This window comes from Brassica rapa, chromosome A05 (genome assembly GCF_000309985.2).
Source record: "Brassica rapa cultivar Chiifu-401-42 chromosome A05, CAAS_Brap_v3.01, whole genome shotgun sequence".
NCBI lineage: Eukaryota > Viridiplantae > Streptophyta > Magnoliopsida > Brassicales > Brassicaceae > Brassica > Brassica rapa.
The window spans coordinates 22333624-22357795 of NC_024799.2; the positions used below are offsets into that span (position 1 = coordinate 22333624).

General features: G+C 36.5%; 5 protein-coding genes and 1 long non-coding RNA gene across 8 annotated transcripts; 3 read left to right on the forward strand and 3 right to left on the reverse strand.

The window, feature by feature from the left end:
* Positions 1 to 2644: 2644 nt before the first annotated feature.
* On the forward strand, positions 2645 to 7398 carry LOC108871904 (chitinase-like protein 2; the record flags this gene model as incomplete). Its single annotated transcript, XM_033292239.1, is given in 10 exon segments — positions 2645 to 2896; positions 2898 to 3099; positions 3205 to 3246; positions 3249 to 3316; positions 3318 to 3352; positions 3439 to 3463; positions 3465 to 3493; positions 3495 to 3555; positions 5087 to 5174; positions 5177 to 7398. Coding segments are annotated over 10 exon segments (1047 nt in total), but the record flags the coding sequence as incomplete, so codon positions are not given.
* Positions 7399 to 7608: 210 nt separating this feature from the next.
* On the forward strand, positions 7609 to 10495 carry LOC103869727 (acetate/butyrate--CoA ligase AAE7, peroxisomal). Its single transcript, XM_009147802.3, has 3 exons — positions 7609 to 7952; positions 8739 to 9329; positions 9408 to 10495. The coding sequence occupies exons 1-3, from the start codon at positions 7731 to 7733 to the stop codon at positions 10302 to 10304; spliced, it is 1710 nt and encodes a 569-aa protein (XP_009146050.1). The 5' UTR covers positions 7609 to 7730; the 3' UTR covers positions 10305 to 10495.
* On the reverse strand, positions 8245 to 8739 carry LOC117134207. Its single transcript, XR_004458396.1, has 2 exons — positions 8482 to 8739; positions 8245 to 8445 (listed from the first exon to the last, which is right to left on the reverse strand). It is a non-coding gene; the product is annotated as an uncharacterized LOC117134207 (long non-coding RNA).
* A 1484-nt stretch (positions 10496 to 11979) lies between the features above and the next one.
* On the forward strand, positions 11980 to 13266 carry LOC103869729 (GATA transcription factor 17). The gene is made up of 2 exons (XM_009147806.3): positions 11980 to 12706; positions 12801 to 13266. The coding sequence occupies exons 1-2, from the start codon at positions 12527 to 12529 to the stop codon at positions 13119 to 13121; spliced, it is 501 nt and encodes a 166-aa protein (XP_009146054.1). The 5' UTR covers positions 11980 to 12526; the 3' UTR covers positions 13122 to 13266.
* Positions 13267 to 13276: 10 nt separating this feature from the next.
* Positions 13277 to 20024, reverse strand: LOC103869728 (two-component response regulator ARR1). Of its 3 annotated transcripts, XM_033292238.1 has the most exons (7): positions 16851 to 20024; positions 16219 to 16371; positions 15717 to 16136; positions 15561 to 15637; positions 13890 to 15032; positions 13507 to 13577; positions 13277 to 13461 (listed from the first exon to the last, which is right to left on the reverse strand). In XM_033292238.1, coding segments are annotated over exons 1-7 (2046 nt in total). In that variant the 5' UTR covers positions 17032 to 20024; the 3' UTR covers positions 13277 to 13460. The 3 variants fall into 3 exon arrangements, with proteins under 3 accessions (XP_033148129.1, XP_009146053.1, XP_009146051.1); XM_009147805.3 differs by having other exon boundaries at positions 13277 to 13645; positions 16851 to 18515; XM_009147803.3 differs by having other exon boundaries at positions 13277 to 13577; positions 16851 to 18499.
* Positions 20025 to 21281: 1257 nt separating this feature from the next.
* Positions 21282 to 24165, reverse strand: LOC103869730 (probable polygalacturonase). The gene is made up of 5 exons (XM_009147807.3): positions 23937 to 24165; positions 22864 to 23181; positions 22666 to 22786; positions 22351 to 22596; positions 21282 to 22204 (listed from the first exon to the last, which is right to left on the reverse strand). Exons 1-5 carry the CDS (start codon positions 23946 to 23948, stop codon positions 21534 to 21536), a joined length of 1368 nt encoding a protein of 455 aa, XP_009146055.1. The 5' UTR covers positions 23949 to 24165; the 3' UTR covers positions 21282 to 21533.
* Positions 24166 to 24172: the final 7 nt, after the last annotated feature.

A 24172-nucleotide genomic window follows, 5' to 3' on the forward strand; every position in this document is an offset into this window, starting at 1 on the left:
TCACGATTCTGAAAACATGCTTATCATTCAGACCATATAAACTATCACACATATGATAGTTTTCATTTCTGGATTTGTTTCATTTTGGTTTGCCCTGTGCGTGGGTTCCAAACAATGAGAGTTGCTTTTTGTCATGTATATTAGACCAAAAAAACATTAATAAACTATCGCAAAGTATATCAGAAATATCAACTTCTGAATTATGACGGGAATCGATTAAGCTTGTTTTAGCTGAAACCATTATGAATGGATCAGCAAAGTTATTCCTAAAGAAGAACGGACACCATCATTGTTGGTTCTTTTTGCAATCTTTGATTTGATCTTCCAAGAAACAAAATTATCAGGGCGGCTGCTGATTCTTTGAACCTGGGCCCTTTCACGCTTGGTCAATTTTATAGAGACAAGGAAGTTACATTTCACCAGATATAGACAAGGAAGTTACATTCCACCAAACCTAGGAAATAAATGTATCTTACTATTAAAAAGTTTCTTATGACTCATAAGAGTGAAAATATGTGACTTATATATCCGTTAAATTTTTAAATGATTTGTGGGTTTCATTTTTTAGATGTATTTTACTAACTTTTAGATATGTTTTTTAACAATTGTTTTGGCTAAAAACAAATTACGTTTTAACATTAAATCTCTAACATTTGAACTATACCTTGATCTGTCTAAAATACTTTTTACTACGTTTTTAATCATTTATAACGGAAATTGTTTTTTATTTCATTTTGGTTAGAAAAAATAGTTATAATATATATGCTCATAAAATAACATTTCTCATATCAAATATGGTATTGCGAGTACGTATAATTATGTATTTTAAAATGAGAGGATAAAAAATAGAATATGAAAATATTGGGATAACTCGTAAATTATTCCACTAACAGTTTGAAATTTGATAAATACACCTTTTATTTTATTTTATTTTTTGAAAACTACACTTTATTAATGTGAATTGACTTTTTTATCTAAATAAGATAAGACATCGCATGAAGATGCTTGTCTTGAGACCAACATAATGAGCTGTTAGCGCATGAACATCCCAAGTTTCTTAAAGAAGTTTTTGACAAAATGTGTACAGACGCGTGGGTTCCACAAAATTTTTAAAAATCAATCCCCAAAATCACCAAATAAGAATTGGTATTTGAGAAGTTTTTGCACTGTTTGCGAATCCCAACGACACGTAGCGACTCGCGATTGATTTATTTTTTAATTTAAAAAAAAAAAAAAGAATTCTTAAAGATCCCTACCGATAATCATGGTCTTAGTGTTATGTTTATCACTTATCAGTTTATTTCGACGTCATATGCCATATGCCATGTAAGATACATGCTATTACCAACAATACTCTATAACTAATTAATATCCAGCGGTGTTTCAAAAAAAAAGAAAAAAAAAATTAATATCCAGCGGTTACGTGATCCAAAAGGCTCAAACAGGTTTGCTAACTTGGCCAAGAGGAAATGGCGTCGGATAATGCTTCCTCCCACACTCATTCTCAGGCCCCAACAGTCGACATCAACTCACCTTTTGTCTTTAACTCTTTACTGGTACTGCCTTCATCCCCAGCTCCTTTAATAGATCCTCTTGTTGATATTTCTCTAGCGGCATCAGATGAAATCAGCTACAGCATTGTAGCTACAAGCTCAAATAGTTCTGATATGGCACAAAAAGATATGGAGTAGTTCATAATCGGGAGTAATGCGTGAAAGAGATAGTTGTACTCATGGTCGTCGATTTTGTGTATAGATACTCTAAAAGATTTTTTTAAACAATCTTTTTAAAAAATAAATTAGGAATTGAGAAATACAGTATTAAGATTGGACAACTTGGTAAATTCATATATACATAAATGTATTTTTCCAAAAACTTAAAATGGTGGTGTAGTTTTCAAATTATAATCTTTTTGAGTGTATTTCTCCAAATTTTCCCTAAAATATATGCATCATTTGTGGGAAATCATTTTACACCTTCCAATAAGTAAACCATAGGTACGTGCATGGGTGGATCTAAACATATTATCATGGGACATAATCATATCAAATAACAAAAAAGAAAATAGATAAAAGTTGGGTTGAACTTGAGTGCATGCATGGGACAACGAGGGAGTTACCACTTGAGTTGTTGTCTCTTTTAAAAAACCATCAAAATTACAACTTGTACAACTTTTGTTTGTGGTATATTATTATTGCCACACCTACTGCTTAACCTAGTTACAGCCGGACAAGTGAAACAAAGCGTGACATCAGCGAGCAGCCAAAGTGGAGTCCCCAAACTTATCGGAAAAGAAGCCCCCAAACTAATAATCACCAAAGGAGTAGGAAGAGACATAGCCTCCCTTAATTTGATTCAAGATCAAGGTTTTACCTTATAGAAAAATAAAAACTTAATTGGAGACCAATGCAATACGCTAAGATATGCACATTGAGAAGTATATGCATATTTTAGAAACTTCCACTCTCAGCAATGTACCTTCCACTCTAAGAATCTTCAAAACCAAGCAAAAAAAAACTCTCACCAAAAGCAACTTTTCTCCTGCCACCAAACTCCTGAAAACCCAGTTCCTCCTAAAACAAACACGACACTGCTCTCAATAAACTTTTGGTTATATTTATTATACAAACGGGAATCTAAATGACTGAAGTATAAGAAGACAAACGAGAAAAGTTTGATCAACCAAACTTATGTTTCAAAACCCTTACTCTTCCTGCTGCTTCTTGCAGTGGCATTGGTCGTCTTTCAGACCAAATCTCTAGCCAACGCTGTAGACTCCGAGTCTTCGAACTCATCTATAAAGCCAGTCGTGAAGATCGTGAAAGGAAAACATCTATGCGACAAAGGATGGGAATGTAAAAGATGGTCCGAGTTTTGATGTAACCATACAGTCTCCGTCTTTTTTTGAGACATATCAGTTCGAGAATCTATTCTCAAAACGAAACAGTCTTGTCGCTCACGCTGTCGGTTTTTGGGATTGCCGATTATTCATCAACGCCGCTACTGAGTATCAGCCTCTTGACTTCGGTACCGCCGGAGATAAATTTCAAGGAATCAAGGAAGTCTCTGCCTTTCTTGGTCACGTTCAGGCCTGGTCACGTTGGAAGCAAAACTTCATCCAGTTATAGCTAAATCGTTTTATTAAATGTTAACCGGGTAATTGAACCGCTAGTAGTTAACCGGTATCGCTATTTCGGTTTAAAGGCGGGTACGGTGTTGTGACGGGTGGACCATTGGCTTGGGGGTTGTGACTCCTGATCAGCTTTTTTGTGACGACTACTATAAATTAACGTATCCATGTACTCTTGGAGTTTCGTTACTACCATGGTCGAGGAGCTTTATCGGTTTACTGGTACGTTTATTGCAATTGAAACGATTTCCGGTTCAGTCTAACTTTCAATTTCTTGACACAATTTCGATTTTGTTGGTCTGGTTTAGGAATTACAGTTATGGTCAAACCGGGGAGCTGGGAGGCGTTGAAAGTGGATCTACTGTCATCCAGAGTATCTCGAGAACAATGCGACATTGGCGTTTCAAGCTGCTATCTCGCGGTGGATGGCGTCAGCGGCGTGCTTACCATGGTTTTGATAAGGCTTCTGCTTTAGGCCCCCGCAAAATGTGCAGTTTTTAGAGTCCCTAATTTCATAAAATTATTCTGTAGAGTTAAATGTATAGTTTTAGGTAGATTTTCACATGATTCTGAATTTAACTTTTGTTTTCGATGAATGCTTTTATTCTAATAAATTTCAAGATGTGTTATAACCAGTGTTTTGAAACCCGACCCGGATCCGCGGTTGAACCGGTAAATCTGGTGACCCAGAAAAAATCCGGTTTGAGTTTTATGAAAAACTCAATATTTAGAAACCTGTAAAAATCCACTAAAATCCGGAATCCGATACGAGTTGAACCAATAAATAACTTGGACCCCTTTTTAGTTTTTAGATTATATTTTATATTCTAAGTTTTCAATTAAAAAGTTAGGTGCTTACAAAAAAAAAGTTAAGTTTTCTATTTTCAGTCTTATATTTGTGATTTTTAGATTTTGATAAAAAAAATTCACTATACCACCTAAAAAAATGAAGTGAACGATGATAGAGAGAATCAAAATTAGTTGATGTGATTTGGTGTTAGTTTATTTATGTTATTGATAATTTATTACAATGATCTTTTACTTTTAGTTTATTTTGAATTTGAAGTTAATTTATTATTCACATTAGATATTTAAATATTTGTGAGTTTTATATCTTGATTATTTTTGATGTCATAACTCTTACTTTATTACAGAAAATTTTAAATAGTCTAAACTATTTTTCTGATATTTTGCATGTCAAATGAAAATAAAAATATAAAAACTAAAGTTAAGTATTTCTTAAATACTTTTTAAACATAAAGTATATACATATCCAAACTATTATTTTATGTTTTAAAAAACATTTAGAAAATATTAAACTTTAGTTTTTATATATTTATTTTCATAGCTAATATATTATTATATAATAAAATTAATTCATTTATTAACCCGCGGTTCACCCGCGGTCGACCCAGTGACCCAACGATCCGGTAAATCAACCCAGTTATAACTTATAACTAAAATGCAAAGAATTAATTGAAGAGCTGACATGGTATAACTCACACTCTCACACTACTGATTTTCGTTTTGCTTTTGTTACTTATTATAATCCAATTTTTTCCTTACCAAAAGTTAGCTATTTGTATTTTTTATTTATACATTATGATAGTTTGATGAAATAATTTATAGAAAAAATAAATAATATGTTTTAACATACATATTCTTTTATATATCATCATTTTTTTAAATGACAAAAATTTCTATACTTTATCTACCATTATTTTTGTTCAATATTTTTTATTATTACTTTTATTTTTATTATTTTATCATTGTATTTAAATGATTATTTTTTTTTCTAAATATCAAATCATTATTTTAACTTTCTCTAAAAATAACAGTTTTCTACTTATTATTTTAACCTTTACTTTTAAATTACAAATTAAAAAATAATTATATTTTTTATTACATATTGTAAAAATTTATTTTTAAAATTCGCCTTGGGTCTTCAAAAATCCTCGTTGGATGGCGCCGCCTAAAAAGTATGTGCTGTCAGCGCATGATGTTTTCATCGGGATATGGAAGAACGATACGGCGGCTAAACGGACTCCTACGGTGATCAGATGTGCAACACAGGGTTTGATAACGATAAGATGAATATCATTGTGTCTCGCTACTCTTGTATATTACTTAGATTAGATATTATGGGAGTTGGAAGAGAAGAAGCTGGTCCTCGTGAAACTCTATCGTGTGCTGATAGCATTTCTCTTCTTCCTCGGTTCCTCCTCATCTTCTCGATCCTCATCTTGAATGCGAGATATATCCGAAAGAGTAGAGGTTTTTGTGGACTTTGATATAAAAGAACCTGTGAGTTATGTACTTGTGTGTAATGTGTATGTATTATCATACTCCTTGTTCTTTGTGTTTCATAAGTGTTACGTTAACATTTTTTTCTTGCTACAAAAAAATGTCATTTTAGAATTTTAATGTAATTTTCAACTAAAAGTTAATTATAAATTTATTAATTTTATAAATAATTTTATTTTATCTCAAATATTATTGATTAAATATGTATAATTAATAAAAATATAAACATGTTTAAATTATTTTTTAATCTGTATGAAAAATGTCATTTTATTATGAATTGGATGAAATATTACGTAATGCATGTAGATAGATGTAGGGAAGGTCCCGAGGGGAGTGGGATGAAGCCACAGCTTGTGACCCCCAATTTTTTTCACAAAAATTAACAAAAAATTCATTACCAAAGCAGGCCCCTGATTGCTTCATTTATTACAATTGAGCCTCCGATTTTTCTATCCTTTACAAATAAATCATTTATAAAAATTTAAATTTTTTTGGTCTTTAGGCCCCCGAAATATAACATGAACTATCGTAAATTTTCTACGTGTAAATAATTGATATATAACAAAATTGACAAAAAAAAATACAGCAACTGATATAAGTTCTTGATGGTGTGACACATTAAACTTGTAACACTAATAACCATAATCAATAAATCAATGTAATAGCTTTTTGTTTTGGTAACTAATCTGTCATAATTTCAAATAGTGATTTGCTCCCAAAAAAAAAAATCAAAGTGATTATCTAGGAAATTACCACCAAATTACAATTCGAAGACGTCAAGATGACGACTATTGAAAAGCAATTATGTTATCGGTGGATAAGATAGAATGTCATACGCGAACGCGAGTAATAAATTGTTTGGTCAACGTGCGTCATTATTTACGTAAGTTTATTTACGCGTCGGGTCACAGTGTTAACAACTCTTTAATGGGATGGATAATGATAAAGAAAGAAAATGAGATCATTTAATCGTAATAAATGCATTAATCTAATGAACAATAAAACTGATAGTAAATCATAAAATATTGTTGTTTTCTGTTAATTTTATAACCATAATAATAGGCTGAAAATTAACATAATAAATTAGAAAAGACCTTATAGCCTGATGTTCTTTTTAAAAACATTTAAGATAAAATAATTTGGATAGTTTTTTCAAAAAAAGGTTGTCTAATAATTTATTATTTCTTGGAAGCTCTATTTAGGTTAAATAGATTCCTTATTATTTATTGGAAGCTCTATTTAGTGAAAAAAAAAGATTCCTTATTTGGTTTTGCTGACCTGTAGGATAAGATTTTTTGTTATTTTATAAAAAAAATCTATTTATGTTTTGAATTTGATCTCCTAACATTATGATTGTGATCTGTGTTATCTCTTTTTGAAGAAAAAAGAAGAAGATCTGTGTTATCTCTTACCAAAAAAGAAGAAGAAAACGTTCAAGTCAGCAAAGACCGCAGCCAAATTACTAAAACAGGGTAGTCTTCTATTTAAAAAAGGACACATTTTGCTATTAAAACATAGATTCAGAAAACAAATTCAAATATAAATTGTCAAGTTTGTGTTGCTATTCTTTCTCAAAAAAAAAAAACAAAAAGTTTGTGTTGCTATTAAGTTCAGAGAGAAATAATCTTGAAAAAGGTTGCTGCCGTCATAAAGAACACCACCAGGTAAATTTGTTTTAACTTCTGATCCTCTTAAATATTCTTAACCCTAGTTAAATATAGCAATCTTAAGAAGAAAAAAAGTTGCTTTCACTTGTTAACCCTTTTTCATATTATTAGAAAGATGTGTTATTTATTAAACTTTTATTCTTTTTATCTTGTTTTAGTGATTTTAAATTATACAATCAACTATTTTTGTAGTTGAGGATTAGATAAGGTTAGTAAGAATCGATATCTCTTAAAATTTATTTTATTTTACTCAATTGCAAAATTCATAAATCGTAAAATTTAGAGAAATAATTAGTAGAAAATAGCAACATTCCATATTTTTATGAATATTATTTTTTTGTTATCATCGATGTAGCTAAACAAATACAGTGACAGTCTGATCCTCAATTTTGCATCGACGACCTTACAAAATTCGTTGGGTTCAGATGATTTTGGCCATTTTCCCGGTCCGCTAACAAAACTAAACCGGAAAACTCAGAGAACGCCACGTGGCAGTTGCACCTCACCCAAAAGGGCCACACACACACACACTCCATATAAGACTTCCTCTCCCACCTTTTCAACTTCACCAACGTGTGATTGTTCCTCCACTCACTTCAGAAACAGGAGACAAAGAGAGAGAGAGAGAGATGGCGGCGACTAAGTCTCGTGACATCGACGACCTTCCGAAAATTCAGGCGAACTACACCGCGTTGACGCCGCTCTGGTTCTTAGACAGGGCTGCGGCGGTTCATCCGACGAGGAAATCGCTGATTCACGGATCCCGGGAGTACACGTGGCGGCAGACTTACGAGCGATGTCGCCGCCTCGCTTCCGCTCTCGCCGATCGTTCGATTGGACCTGGCTCCACGGTAATCGCTCTTGATCTTCCCTTTTTTTAAAATTATTAATTAAAATTGATTTTCGTGAATATCGTCTGAATCCGTGTTGACTGGCTGAAAAGTTGTTTTTCGTTTTCTCCAGTTTTGATGGGAACATTAATTCATTTTATTTCGTCCCCAATTAAAATTGAATTTCTATTATTGTCCCGGTTCGAAATCGTATCGATTGATATTAATTCTGTACCACCGGTTAACCGTTTTGGTTAGAATATATGTTGTTGGCAAAAACACTGGTTGTGTATGAATCTTGTTCATCGATATACACTGGTTACGTTGATGTTATCTTTTACCTTTTTTTACGAAGCTTTGGTCTTATTGTAATCTGAATAATTGCATTTTTTTCATATATAATACTATAATCAAATATCATATAGAATCAATTTTACGGAATCATGAAGTAACCATAATGTTCTGAATCTTTACTTCTTAGTTGATATGCTTGCTCTCGCATGAATCTTTACTTCTTAGCTGGTATGATTGCTCTCGCATGAATCTTTACTTTTTTCATGAACAAGAACTGGTTGCTTTGGTCTTATTGTAATCTGAATTATTGCATTTTTTCATATATATAATACTATAATCAAATATCATATAGAATCTCATTTTACGGAATCATGTGGAGTAACCATAATGTTCTGAATCTTTACTTCTTAGTTGGTATGCTTGCTCTCGCATGAATCTTTACTTTTTTTATGAACAAGAACTGGTTGCTTTGGTCTTATTGTAATCTGAATTATTGCATTTTTTTTTCTTCAGGTGGCTGTAATTGCACCCAACACTCCAGCAATGTACGAAGCTCATTTCGGAATACCAATGTGTGGAGCCGTCTTGAACGCCGTCAACATCCGTCTCAACGCCCCCACTATCGCTTTCCTTCTCGGCCACTCTCAGAGCGCTGTTATCATGGTGGATCAAGAGTTTTTTACCCTTGCAGAGGAGTCTTTGAGACTTATGGAGGAGAAAGCTGGGAGCAGCTTCAAACGCCCGCTCCTAATCGTCATAGGTGACCACACTTGTCCTCCAGAGTCGCTTCACCGGGCTTTGTCGAAAGGAGTCGTAGAATACGAGGATTTTCTTGGAAGTGGAGATCCTAACTATGCTTGGGAGACACCAGCTGATGAGTGGCAGAGTATTGCTCTTGGTTACACCTCGGGAACAACCGCTAGCCCGAAAGGTGTGGTGCTTCATCATCGAGGAGCGTATCTAATGGCTTTGAGTAATCCTCTTATTTGGGGGATGCAAGAAGGTTCTGTTTACTTGTGGACGCTCCCTATGTTTCATTGTAATGGTTGGTGTTTCACTTGGGCTCTTGCTGCGCTCTCCGGTACTAACATCTGTCTCCGTCAGGTACTGCTTGAGAGCTTAATCTTCATTTTTAGAAGAAGTTGACATACTTAGATGATTTTGTTAAACTGTTTGTTTCAGGTCACGGCGAAAGAAGTGTATTCGAGCATAGCCAAGTATAACGTTACCCATTTCTGTGCGGCTCCTGTGGTCCTCAACACTATTGTCAATGCTCCTCAAGAGGACACTATCCTTCCCCTTCCACATACAGTCCATGTCATGACCGCAGGAGCTGCTCCTCCACCTTCTGTTCTCTTCTCCATGAACCAGAAGGGCTTCCGAGTCACTCACACCTATGGGCTATCCGAGACGTATGGCCCTTCCACCGTAGCCGCTTGGAAGCCCGAGTGGGATTCCCTCCCTCCCGAGACGCAGGCCAAGCTCAATGCTCGCCAAGGTGTCCGCTACATCGGCATGGAGCAGCTTGATGTAATCGACACTCAGACAGGAAAACCTGTTCCTGCAGACGGTAAAACCGCTGGAGAGATTGTTTTCCGAGGGAACATGGTGATGAAAGGCTACCTAAAGAACCCAAAAGCTAACGAGGAGACGTTTGCTGGCGGGTGGTTCCATTCAGGGGACATCGCGGTGAAACATCCAGACAACTACATCGAGATAAAGGACAGGTCAAAGGACATTATAATATCCGGTGGTGAGAACATCAGCAGCGTGGAGGTGGAAAACGTCGTGTATCATCACCCGGCGGTGCTTGAAGCCTCTGTTGTGGCCAGGCCAGACGAGCGGTGGCAGGAATCTCCGTGTGCTTTTGTGACGGTCAAGAGCGGTTACGAGAAACAAGACCAGAATAATTTGGCTCAGGATATAATGAAATTCTGCAAGGAGAAGCTGCCGGCGTACTGGGTTCCGAAGTCGGTGGTGTTTGGGCCGTTACCGAAGACTGCTACTGGAAAGATTCAGAAGCATGTTTTGAGGACTAAGGCGAAAGAGTTAGGACCAGTACCAAGAAGCAGGTTGTAGAAAGCGGAAGTGACATCGTTTTAAAAATAATACGTTTTTACGTTCCTGTGTGTAATTGTGTCTTGAATGGTCTTCCACATGGTGACAGATAAATTTTATTTTGTAATATCTTGCATGGTCTTTCTATACATGTAATTCTCGTTCAAACGTTTACATGGAAAGAAGAGAAAAGATGAAAGTTGTTGCTACCAGATTAGAAAGAAACTAAAACTCTTTTTTTTTTGGGGACAAAACTCGTTAGCTCGTTGATCAGGTGGATTAATACAAAAATCAAAAGCTAAGAGTAAAAGGAGAACAAAACATGATAAACATCTAATAGGTTCTGTTTCTTGTGAGCCGGTCTTACTATTAAGACTAATTTAACACGACAGTTGCAGGTAAAAGAGTTTCCGGATGCAAATGTTTACAAACATTAGCATTTTGATATAGTATTAATCGATTATAGACTATAATTTATGTGTTTTGTTAGTATTTTTATATAATCTATAGGTCATAATACATAAACTCCAAGATTTTTGCTGAATACTTTTAATAGACCCAGTTGTTTATTCATGATCAATTTCAATTCATACCACCAAAAAATCTACATGAGAAAATGAAATTTGAACAGAAAACATTTTACCTTTTGGTTAGTTTGTTTTTGCCTTTTTGGTATTTAAAAAAAAAAAAGTCCTTGGTTTGAGTTTGAGAACAACGACATCGTTTTGATGAACGTTCTCACGAGGTTAGAAAACCGTTCTAGAGAACGCCCTTTTCCGCAAAGGCCCTTTATTGCTCTCTAAAGGAGCTTCTCATGGAGATTAGAGACTCAGGGTATCGAATCACTGACGAGTTGATGTGTGTTTTGATCGGAAGCTGGGGGAAGCTAAGTACTATAACGATGTATCGGTTTACTTAATATGCTTGTACGTGGGGTTTGCAAGAAGGGTGTGGTTGATGAGGCGGTTAGATTGGAACAGGGCGAATCTGTTAACTTATACGATTTTGATTGACGGGTTTTGATAGCGGGGAGGGTTGAGGAGGCGTTGAAGCAGTTGGAGACGATGGGGGTGAGGAAGATGAGTCCTAATGAAGCTACATTGAGAGCTTTGGTTCATGGGGTTTTCCGTTGCTTGCCAAAGTGTGAAGCGTTTGAGGCTTTGAGTTGAGGGGCTTATATCAAGTGTATATGATTACAACGCGGTGATTGACTGTTTCCGTAAAACAGAGCGTGCAGCTATGTTAATCTCGTGACTTTCAATACTTTTCTTAGCGGGTATAGCGCGATGGGTGATGTAAATAAGGTTCACCAAGTACTAGAGAAGCTTCTGGAACATGGTTGCAAACCAGACGTGATCACATTCAGTTCGGTCATAAACTGTCTTTGTCGTGCAAAAGAAATAAAAAATGCGTTTTAAGTGTTTCAAGGAGGATGTTGTAATGTGGGATTGCGCCAAACGAGATTACTTATAACATCCTGATTCGTGCCTCTTGTACAACTGGAGATATTGGTAGATCAGTGAAGCTGTTTGCGGAGGTGCAGGAAAATGGTTTAAGTCCAGACGTTTATGCGTACAACGCTGTATTAGAGTATGTATAGTTGATTAATTGGTTTGGTTAGTTAGAACCGGTTTATACCGGATAGCTTATGTTGTATATAAACACACATGACATTTACAATTAACAGAAACATTATTCATTTTCTTATCTTGAGTTCATCTTCTTCTCTCTCAAGAGAGTGTGAGCTCTGATCGTTTCTGTTCAACTTCAATTCCTCTAATACTCGGTTATTCAAAGTTTTTGTAGGATGAGAAAGGTGAAGAAAGCTGAGGAGTTGATTAAAACGATGTTGAGGATTGGTTTGAAACCAGATAACTTTACATACAGCGGTCTTATTAAAAGCTTCAAGTGAATGTCGGAGAGAGAGGTGACGTAAGAGAGATGTTGAGTTCAATGGATAGACAAATTGTAGAAGAACTTGACCTGAGAATGAGTGTAGTAGCTTCTTTGTAAATTGTATCTTCAAGAGGTTAAGCGTGTGGTGGTGGTCCAAACGCAATAAAAATCCCCCGCTCGAGGGTATTTTAGTAATTGTAACAGCCCCGAAATACTAGGGCTTCCGCCCCCGCCTTCCTCACCTACTATAAAAGCACTCTAAGTTTGTTAATACAATCCGTTAATTTACCACTCGCCGTCTCTCTCACTCTCTCTTCCTTATCATCAAAACCAGCTAACGATCAAAAATGTCTGACGGATCAGAAGAAACGAAAACAAAGCTTGATTCTTCCGGAGAGTCATCGGACGTCGATAACGAGAACTGCATTAGCAGTGGAGGTGGAAGTAGCGCCGAAGCGAAGCGGACTTGCGTTGATTGCGGAACATTCCGAACTCCCCTTTGGCGCGGTGGCCCTGCTGGACCTAAGGTGAGAACTACTCTATACTCATTAACTTTTCAATCTTCTGGATCTGAGGATCACTAGTCTCTCATGATCGACACGTGTTTCTTTTTATATGCAGTCGTTGTGCAATGCGTGTGGGATCAAGAGCAGGAAGAAGAGGCAAGCTGCTCTCGGAATCAAACCAGAGAAGAAGATCAGAAAAAGCATCATCATCACCAGTGATACTAGTGATCTAAGCCTCGAAGATGATGATCACAAAACTTGCAGCAGCAGCAGCAGCAAAGGAATAAGTAGATTTTTGGATTTAGGGTTTAAGGTTCCGGTAATGAAGAGATCATCGGTTGAGAAGAAGAAGAGGCTGTGGAGTAAACTCGGCGAGGAAGAGAGAGCCGCCGCCGTGCTTCTCATGGCTCTCTCTTGTGCCTCCGTTTATGCTTAAAAACGATGAAGAATAATAAAAGCTTTCTTCTTCGTTTTCTTTTTGTAGGTTGTTTAAACTAGAGAGAGAGATATATATAATGTATGAACGTTTGGTTTCCACTAATGTTATGTATTCATTATCTTAATGAATTTCTATTTTTTAAGAGAGCAGCATTACATAATTATTCAAAGGCGTTTTTCTATGCATTAAATAGAGAGTAGTAACTCCTACAAAATAATTTAACAATAATACAAACAAATACAATCTGCCTTTCAAAATTTCACGCAGATTATATTTAAATATATACCAAACAAATTTTCACCAACGATGTTATGTAGTGTAATTAGCAGATGGTCGTGTAAATGATACATTACAAATCTGTCTCCCTTCGGTTTAATCCAATCAAACCGGGATATCATCGATTGAATATGCGTCAAAGTCGAACTCGGTATCAACAACCGGTGCCACTCCTTCCTGTAATCAACAACAACACATGATTGTTTGTTCTGTTATTAAGTCAACGTTTCTTTCTATTTGCTCTTCTGTCGGAATTTGAACACAAACATTATTACAAAAAGTGCCCAAGAAGCTCTTTAAAGTTGACTTATTATCCACTTCTCGTGAGAGAAAAAAAAAGATTCTAGATTCATTATTTTGGCTAGTGGTAGTTTGCGTAATCATGAAAGGTACACACGCAACCAGTGGTGAGAAAGCGTTATATACTGAAAACGCAAAACTCTAAATGCTAAACGTTTATAAGAGAGAAACCAAAAAAAAAAATCAAACCTGCTTAAGAAGTGCACTCATAAGATCTTCTTGATTACTATACTGCTCGTGGAACGCCATCGCTGCTGTATCTCTCTCCGACTTCACCCTCACTGAACTGCCACCGCCCCCTCCGTTGCCATAAACCTGATGATGCGGTACCATGCCTGACAGTGTTTGCTGCTGGTTCCGGCCAAGATCCGTGGCTGCAACCGTTGCGTTGTTGTTGTTGTTTCTTGACATGGAGGAAAAAGAGAAGGCTTCTGAGTTGGAGAAGGCTACGGATTCTGCGTCTTGATGCGCGTCGAAGGCGATACTCCGAAGATCCCAGTCGTTATGTCTGTTGGAGAACATGTCGTAGCTTGGGGTGGCGAAGCCCGCTTCCGAGCTGTTAACCTCTTCTTGGTAAGAAGAAGAGGAAGAATGTGGTTTCCGAACCTGAGTCGGAACTGATAAGCCTGGTGCACTAGGAAGCGGGAAGCTGTTCACTGGGAGCTCTTGCTGGAAGCTGTTGAAGGCTACCGAAGTTGATGAGTGTTGTTGCGTTGCGAGGTTGGTGTAGCTTGTAGGTAACACTCGGCTGCTCTCTGGAACACTGCTCCTCCCCGAGAAGCCGCTTCTCTCAGTTATACGGTTTGGTAACATAGGCTGCCTGATGGAGGGTGGCCCTCGCGGGAATGGCTGCTGCTGAGGCATCAGCATTCCGCTATGTCCGGCTCGAACCGCAGCAATCTGTTGTTGAATGCTCATTCTATTACCACCAACAGGAAGCTGCTGTTGCAACCCCGCGAGCTGTCTAGGCTCCATACCCGTGGGGACACCGTGGAGCAAGTTCATCTGCGGCTGCTGTGTTTGATGACCACCAATCCCATCTCCGAATCTTGGTTTCGAGTTGTCGAAGCTGAAGATGCTTCTCTCGTCCACGACGGAGGAAACAGGTAGCCCTGACTTGGAGACCATCGCAGGCCGGCCTAAACCAGCGGCTTGAAGCTGCGCAAGGCTCTGAGCAGGGAGCTGACCTGTGACTGCTAACGCTTGAAGATCAAACCCATTCAGTGAAGAAAGAGGACCGAAGCTAGCGTCCTGACCCGTCATAAACGAGTTGTTTAAGTTTCCTTGGTGCTGTGAGACTCCCCCGAGGCGTCTTAGGTATATCCTGTATTTCTGCAAGCCAACACAAAACCGGTTAAGAATATACTGTATGATACAATACAACTGCTCGTTCCAGCAGGGCACACATCCCAATGAAACATTGACTTGACCCCAAAATTTTTGAAGATTATATACATATATATATGGGTAAAAGCCCATAAATGATTTAAAGAAAATACTTTTCTGTTTCAAAATACTCTATTTTTCGAAATTTCACATAAATGTATTGTTTATTGAGATTAATTATTTTTCGTAACTTTTAACCAATATAAATTCAATAAACAGTTACCATTGTTACTTAATAAAAGCTTCATTTTTTGTCGAATAAAAATAAAAACTGCATTTAAAATGTAAAGTTGTATATTTAGAAACATATTTTTCTAAAACATGGATCTTTTTATATCAGATGGAGTAATAATAATTAAAGTTCTTAAAGAAATGTTTATAGCTTTTGATCAAAAAAAAAAAAGAAATGTTTATAGCTCTCAAAATCTCAGATCCGGTCATATGTTTCGGTTTAAGGTATATAAAGGTTTATACCTGAAGGTGACTGGCTACATTCTCACGGGTTAGACCAGGAACATTCATCAGCTCTAAGATCTTCTTAGGAACCGCCTCTGCCCCAAAGAAAATTAATTAGACCCCAAAACATATCTCACAAATGCAAAATGTAAAGAAGCTTTAAGAGTCTTTTACTTTCGACGCCGAGCTGATTAACAGCAGCAACAAACTGCTGATGCAACTCAACAGACCAGACAACACGCGGTTTCTTCAGATTGGAAGCGTCTTCGTCCCCTTGCTCATCCCCTTCCTCTTCTTTCCGTTTCCGCGAGTTGTTGCTGCTGCTCCTCCAGTTGTTCCCTTCGTTGTTAACAGAGGAAGCGTTATCATCTGCCGCATCCTCAGAAACAGCTGGACCTCTCTGTTGCTGCTGCTGTCCGGTCTCCTCAATGCTACCAGAATGTTCCGGCACGCTCCACTCGCTCCTCCTCTTCCGAACCACGTGCTGCCAAATGTTCTTGAGCGCCTCCATACGCACCGGTTTGATGAGGTAATCAACCGCACCGTGAGTGACTCCTTTTAGAACCACACTCTTTGAATCATCCGCAGACATCACTGAGGATTAAAACAAAGATCAGTAATTAGAAACCATATATAAAAAGATTCAAGCTTTTGGAATTTTTTTAATGAAACGTACTGATGACAGGCAAGTCCATCTCTAGACCAACATGTTCAAGAAGCTTGAAGCCGTCCATGTCAGGCATGTGAACATCGCTGATGACAATATCGAATCCGTGTTTGTTCTTCCGGAGCAGAGACAATGCCATCTCTGCTCTGTTGCATTTCGTTACTGAATTGTCACAAACACACACACAAGAAAAAAAATAAAAAAAGAGAGATCTCTATTAATTAAACTTAGATCAAAGAGAGACACAAGGATCTCATGAATTAACATGATCTAAACCAAACTCAAGTCAAAAGCTCAGCAACATAAGAGACTCTCAGATTTGAATCCTTCTAAACCTCAAGTTAAATAAATAAAAAACATGTGATCTCTAAATCAAAGGAAGTGAAGAAGATTAATATTGTGAATCTTAAAAAGTTTCTATATTTGGGAGAGCAGAGTTAGTCAACAACCTAAACTCAAAACCATAATTATCCCTCAAAATAACATCTTTTTTTTTTCTTTTGCGAGAATGGACCACAATAAATCATTAGGACAGAGAGACACATAAACTCGTGAGATTAATCATCAAAAATTACTAAACCCAAAAAGAAAAAAACAAAACAAAAACTAGAAGAGAAGATCTTGTCTTTGTGAATTCGAACCTTCGTAGAGACAAGTTCTGAGCATCCTCTCTAAGATCATAAGACAAGTCGGGTCATCGTCAACCACTAGTACTCTAAGTCCCGACGGAAACATCTCCACCACGGCTTCACCTCCTTTGTTTCTACCGGAGCTCGACCCACCACCCGATCCGAGTCCTCTTCCCTGACTCGGATTCATCATCTCTCTCGGAAAGTAAAAAAGCAAAAGCAACAAAGGAATATATACCCAGAAATAAGGGAAATTTATTCGATTTGGGTTGAAACGAAAAAAAAAAAAGAGAATAAGAATTGGAGAGAGTGAAAATTAATTTGAAGGTAAAAAGTGTAGAGAGAGAGAGAGATGAGACTTAGGGAGTTGAAGAAGAAGACATGAGGCTTGTCTCACCTTCACAGCTTCTCTGTTATTTTAATCAGTAGAGTAAAGCTTATTACAAAAGATGGAACCCAAGAATAAAATTAAAAAAAACCATGTCTTATATGATGTCAGATACATACATGTTTTTCTGTAAATGCGGAGCTTACATGCCCTTTATTTTTCTTCTTTCTCTACATTTAAATCAGTTATATATAAATTTTCATCTTAGACCCATTTTAAAATATTAATCAATTTTGGTTTGAGGTAACAACGTTTTAATTAAGAAATTACAACTAATTATATGTAGAAGTTTTTTTTAATTGTAATGAACATTTGGATGTTGCCCCTATTTAGCTAACGTACTGGCTATTTTGTAAGATAGTTAAATTATAAGGGCTTAGGATTCATTTTTTGAAAATATTGGGTATGAAAGTATAATTGGAAGAAAGTGGGTCCAAACACCCTTGATGCGTGGATCCAGCTCATGCATGTAAAAGTTTAATTAACTCGTTATCTAAAGTTGTAAACTCAACCTTAACAGATTATCTTTACTATTCTCAGGGTTATTTGCCCAGTTTTTTTTACTTTATTCTTGTATCCCCTATTAGTTCAAGAAAATGAATTTGCCTAAAATAAAGAACTGCATATACAAACACTACTTTATTTTCTTAAGGGTAATTGCACCCAGTAGACACAAAAAAAAAAAAATTCACTAACTAACTAAAAACACCTTCTCTCTCCTACTTTCTCTTCCTATCTCTCTCTACTCTCTCTCTCAAAATCTAATTTCACTCTCTTTTTTTTGGCTATTTAGCAAATAAGCCATTTTCTTAAAGTTCAATTTTTTTTACAAAATTACCCTTTAAATTTATGTAATTGAGAACCCATGCTTTCTGCATTATGGGCCTACATGTATTAAACTAAATGGTAAACAAATATAAACATCATTAAATAAAACAAAATAATACGATCTACGCACATTCAAGCATATGATTAAGGGTACCAAAATACACCTAAGCATTTCCTATCATTACGTACATGTTGAGCTAAGCTCTAATTATTTTAAAAACAAATCAGTTTTCTTAAAACAAAAGGATAATTACAGTTTTATTTGGTATACACATAACATGCACATCTATTAAAACGTTGGATACTTAATAAATAAATAACTCAAATGGTTCGTTTGAATGATTAACAGCATCATATGCTACCCACCAATCGCCTATACCTCGAAACAAAATTTTAAATATTAGTACAGATGACAAAACACATTTGACTATTCGATTGTGCTGCGTCGTATTATACGTAGTACGTACTGTTATAACAACAGCATAAACCAGTTTCTATCAAATAGTTACTTTTGGCTTATTTCTGGTCTGCTATAAAAATGTACAAATTTGTCAACCTCAACGTAAATATTTTTAAGTTATCCCGGTTCAGTGTATATACTTTGCTTAAACAGGTGTTTAGCACTGCCGACATGTCTCGTATTTAAAAACTAAGTATAGAGTTGGGTTTAATAAGACTCATTTCATATGCACCGACTTATACCTTGCGTTATATATTTATATTACTACAATTTATTTGGCTAATCTCTTGGTCGAATTTAATTTTTCTTCTTATAAACTTAGATCATTAGGAAAAAGCATTTAATGAAAAAAACATATAAATCACGTTACCGAGAAGCTTTCCCCACTGCGACACGTGTCCACGTGAAATGGATAAGATCACTAGCACCTTTTACATCCACCTCTACCATCTATCGTTGTCTTCGTTTGTTTCCCCCCTCTTTCGCCCCAGTAGCAAGTTGGGACATAAAACCATAAGGTAAAAAAAGTAAAAGTATCTAGCTTTTTATCATCAAAATTACTTGTTACTACGAGAGCTTGGCATCGTAGATTTATAGTTTTATAGTGTTCTACCTATTTATCTAAAAAGTGATCCTATCTAGCTTTAAATAGAAAATAGGCAATATAGCTCTATTGTTATGGTGTTTCAATCGCTTTCTTTTTCTTTTGTTTATATTGTGTACATATGATATTATTATATTAAATATTAGTAATAACTAATAACTAAGAAAACAAGAATGCATGATTGTAAAAAAACAAAAATTTACTGCGCCAAAAGCTAAAATGGAGTAGTTCCCAAGAAAGAAACCCGCTGAACCGTATATTCTCTGTTAAAACTTTTTACTCTTACGATGACCTTTTTGCGTTTTTAATGTATTTTTTCTTACTTTCGTGCTGCTTAGACAGACATGTCACTTATATTTATCAGCTTAAGGTCCATGTCACCAGAAAAAGGTTTTGTAGAACACAAATGTATCAGCTTTTTAGGCAGAACCAAAAACTTTAAAATCACTATAATATGCACACCCAAATAGCTTTTATACTAATTAAGGGATTTATATATTATATAAAACGACTGAAAAGTTGCTGAAGCTCTTGGTGGAAAATGCACCCACCATCATCATATGTGAATGTTTCAAAACGGATAGCTTCCAATAGAAATATGTTCTTGTTTTATCATATATTACTTCTTGCGCGCTCTCCGCTGAAGATTGTTTCTTTCCGGTTCAAATATGAATCCATATGGATTTTAAAACTATATTTGAAAACCAAATATTATTTATGCGGCCCGGCCGATAGAATGTGAACTTATGTTTAAACCTAAAAATGAATTGGAGTTATGTCAAATAACTTATGTATTCATCTTCTTGCTAGTTGTCCTATCTTGTGCCCATAACTTTTGGTAGGGAGTTTTATATCTTACTACCAATATTTAGCAACTGATCAATATTTCTTTTATCTTCATTCAAATTGACCATTTTCACGTGACTATGTACAATGAATACGTTGAAAAAATTACAATGAACCGAAACGATAATATTTAAAAATGGTAAAAGCCACATGGGTGCAATGGTTAAAAATTAGTTTATACTAAAATATTACTTTATGTGTCGCTGAAATTTGACTCTTTAATGTTTAAGATGTACAAATTTTGTTATTGAATCTGAAATATGAACAACTATATAACAGGGAATTGCATTGAATATCTAAAATATACTTGTTCCATTAGTTTTTCATTCAGCTAATTTTGTTTACTAATTATCATATAAAATCTCACCAATTTTTTTAAAATGAAACAGAAAGACATATCATCTGATGGGTTTAAAAGAGTAATGAATACATTGAGTGGAAGCAACCTAAAAGTATGGGGAACAGTGGAGGTCAACGGCCAAAAGAACAGCCACGTGTCTGTTGGGGCAAATAAAAGATGCTGGCGGCCACAGGGATATGATGAATGAACTAGAGTAATATTGTGACACGTGTCATTTCCTTTCTCCTCCGTCGAACCACTCAGCATTCAGCAATGTGATTGTTGTGTGTGAGAGTGAGAGGATGGTTATCGACTGTATCCAGTAACAGAGAGCCAAGTCAACAACGGTAGACCACAGATGTTTTTGAGAGCCGGCAACTGTATTGACCGGTTCGAGATCTTCATTTTCAACCCAAACAGATTATCTAAATGATACACTTCGGTGGAAAGATAACAAGAAGGTTATTGGAAGTCATAGTCTAGTTAATATAATTACTTGCCTTCAAACTCATGAACAAGTGATGGATATATCTTCCAAAGCTATGAGAATGTCTCCACACTCAGGCAGCACAGTTTCTTCAAACACAAAGATACAGATTTTAACATCCAATGCTACTTTATTTGAGACTCTTGTGTTTTGGTCATCTGAACAAATATTAGTATTTTTCAAACATAGTAGAGAACAACATGTTGAAGTCAGAGCATCTACAGTATGCATCCTATAATTTATAAGTCTATAAGCCAGAAAGACATGAGTTACTACACGGACAAAGGCTCGGACAAAAACACTATTATGATTGACCAAATTTAAGTACTGCTATAACAGTCTGACAAGCTAATACTATTTTAGATTGTCTTCACTTCTGAATATAATGACAAGCTAATACTACAAATACAAATTGGTGATTCATTGTTAGCCTTAATAGATTAGTGCCATTCTCTTTAACTGCTACGTCACTGCATTCGCCAAATCTTGATATTCTCACTTTTTCACAATTCTTTGATAGAACAAGAAAGATGAATTATATCTTACAACATGAATGAAGAAATGGGAAGCTGTACATAAATAATACAACATATACTCTGTTTCTTGATACTCACGTTCTCGCTCGCTCTGACAACAAATTTTATGACTTCACTGACCAAAAAAAATTGAAAATTCAATCGTATCATAAACCAAACTCCTCCACCACTCTTTTCCTCATCACCATTTATTGAATTTACTAGCATTACCAGCTGTAGTACGACTCTCCCGCTGTTTCTCCACCGTATATCCTTCCACCGGCGAAACAGGCCGACGGAGAACTCATGAGCTCTTCACAAGGCTCCGGCGACACGTCCTCTGCGTAACCAGAGACGTTGGAGCAAACCCAAGACTCTGAACTCGTTTGTAAATGAATATCCTTGAGACATATCGACGTGAACGGAGACTCTCCGATCCCGGTGAAGTTCCCGGCCAATCCTATACCATCTCCGGTGAAATTCCTCAGGACGATACGCGTCACGACCGGGAGCGCGTCCCTGTCGTATTTATCATCCGCGTGCGCCCCGGTGTGCCCGTCGGCCACGATGGCTGTGTCTACACCGGAGAGAACGACGCCGGAGATTGTGATGTTACGTATATACCCTCCTCTCCCTCTGGTGGTTCTGAAGGCGACGCCTACGCGTGAGCTGTGTATGGTGAGATGCTCCACGGTGACGTCGGAGATTCCGCCAGACATCTCGCTCCCGAAGGAGATTCCGGCGCCGGTGGGAGATTTTAAGACGAGGTTACGGATGTGAACGGCGGTGGTGGGACGGCCGTAGTTTATTCCGTATTGGTCCCAACCACTTTTGAGAGAGACCGTGTCGTGTCCAACGTTGATCGTTGAGTCCTCGATACAAACATTGTCCGAAGAATCTAAAAGAAAAAAATAAAATAAAATAAAATAACTTAGCTAGTGAATATTATTATTATTTTTAGCAAAAAAAAAAATTATTATTATTTTTGAATATCATGAGGTTGGAAGCCGAAACTAGTAATCTATCTAATAGGCAGAAGTGAACCTGGGACAACTCCAAGAACGTAAGGAGAATCAACGCTTGTTTCGATCAAAACTTTTTTGATATGAACATGGCTGCAATAAACAGGGTGAATGTTGACAGAAGGTGCGTTTAAGAAGGTTAGGTTCGATATAAGGATGTTTTTGGATGAGACGAATTCGATGATATGAGGTCGGCTATAGTTCAAAGTTCCAGACTCTAGCCACTCCCACCAGGCCGCACCTTGACCATCAAATGTCCCGTTATCACCTGCCATATATAAAAAGTTAAAGTCTCAATGTCGTCAAGTCAAATAATAGGTAATGATTTATGATTTACCAGTGATGACTACGTCTTGTAGATTGTCTCCGTTGATCAAACTTCTATACCGTTTTCCTGGAAGTTCAATTCCACGACCATACGACGGTAGAGGACTGACAATGTCCCAATGCGATGGATCCTAGCCACGTTAGGAACAAATAGAAACAATGTCACCACTATAACCAACAAAGAAACTTGGGTAAACACTCTTCATACCGGTGAAGCAAGAATGGTCGCTCCTTTCTCCAAGAAGAGTGTGAGGTGGCTAGTGAGATTGAAGCTTCCAGTGAGCCATTTCCCTGGTGGAACATAAAGCTGAGCACCGCCTTTATCCGCAAAGGACTTGAGGTAGAAAATAGCGTTTTGGAACGCAATCGTGTTGAGGAACTTGCCATCTCCAACCGCTCCAAACTCGAGGATGGAGACGCTGTGAGGTCTAGGGTCTAACTTGAAAGTCTTCTTGCATACGGCATTATTGCTTTCTACTCTGATCAATAATAGATTGGTGAATGCCAGTAGCCAGACCAATGCCACCTGCATTATACAACAAGAGATTATCAGCTTAATAATTTTGATTAATATCGGATAGAAACTGATGAAAACTGTCAAATAAATGTTAGCAAAATATGGATGTGAATCATGTGATGCTGAATAACGAGAATTTTATGTGAAGGGAGACAAATAAAAACGTTTTGTCTAGAGAAAATTCCGGGAAAGTAAGAAAAATAATCCAGACAAAATTGAGTTTCATGAGAATGTAAAATATGAAGTCTATTCAACATAGGAAGTTCCGAAAAAAAAAAAACTTGATCAGAAAATATCGGTTTTGATGTTCGAAAATCAGATGTATAATTCTCTTGGAAACAGCTATAGGATCATAAACTTACAACTTTTGGATACAAACATAAGCATAAGCATAATCAATATCGACCAGAAAACCACTCATATGAAGATCCAAGCAGCTTGAAACAGAACGTAAGTAGAAAACAGAGGAAATAAATCGAAAAATCTAGACAGGCTTCCAGATTTGTCTCTGCTGAAACGAATAAAACAGAGCCGAGAGAGAAAAAAAAGCTCAGAAAACATTTAGATTTAATTTGCTGGAGTTGGAGAAAAAACAATAGAGATTCAGAGGAACAAGTGATAGAATCATAGAACTGAAGTACAACCCGTAAGAGATTCGTCTGCAAAAATTCATACTTTTGAAATTGGAGATGGACAATTAAAACAAAAGCAAAATAGTTTTCAATAAAAAGAAAAGACAGAACAAAAGGGAGAAACGTACTTACTGGCATCTTCATGAACTCAGAAACTTAAAGTTCCTGAGGAAAGGAGAAAAGTCTCGGCGAAGACAGAACCCAACAAAAGAAGAAAAATAGAGCAGAGGAGATGAGGAGAAAGAAGCAAGAGAAGCCAAGTACTTTTACATGTGTTTAACCGCACTGTTTGTTGGAATTGCTATCAAATCAATATTAGTAAAAATAATAAATCATTTATTAGTGTTATTGATCCGAGTATTTAACAT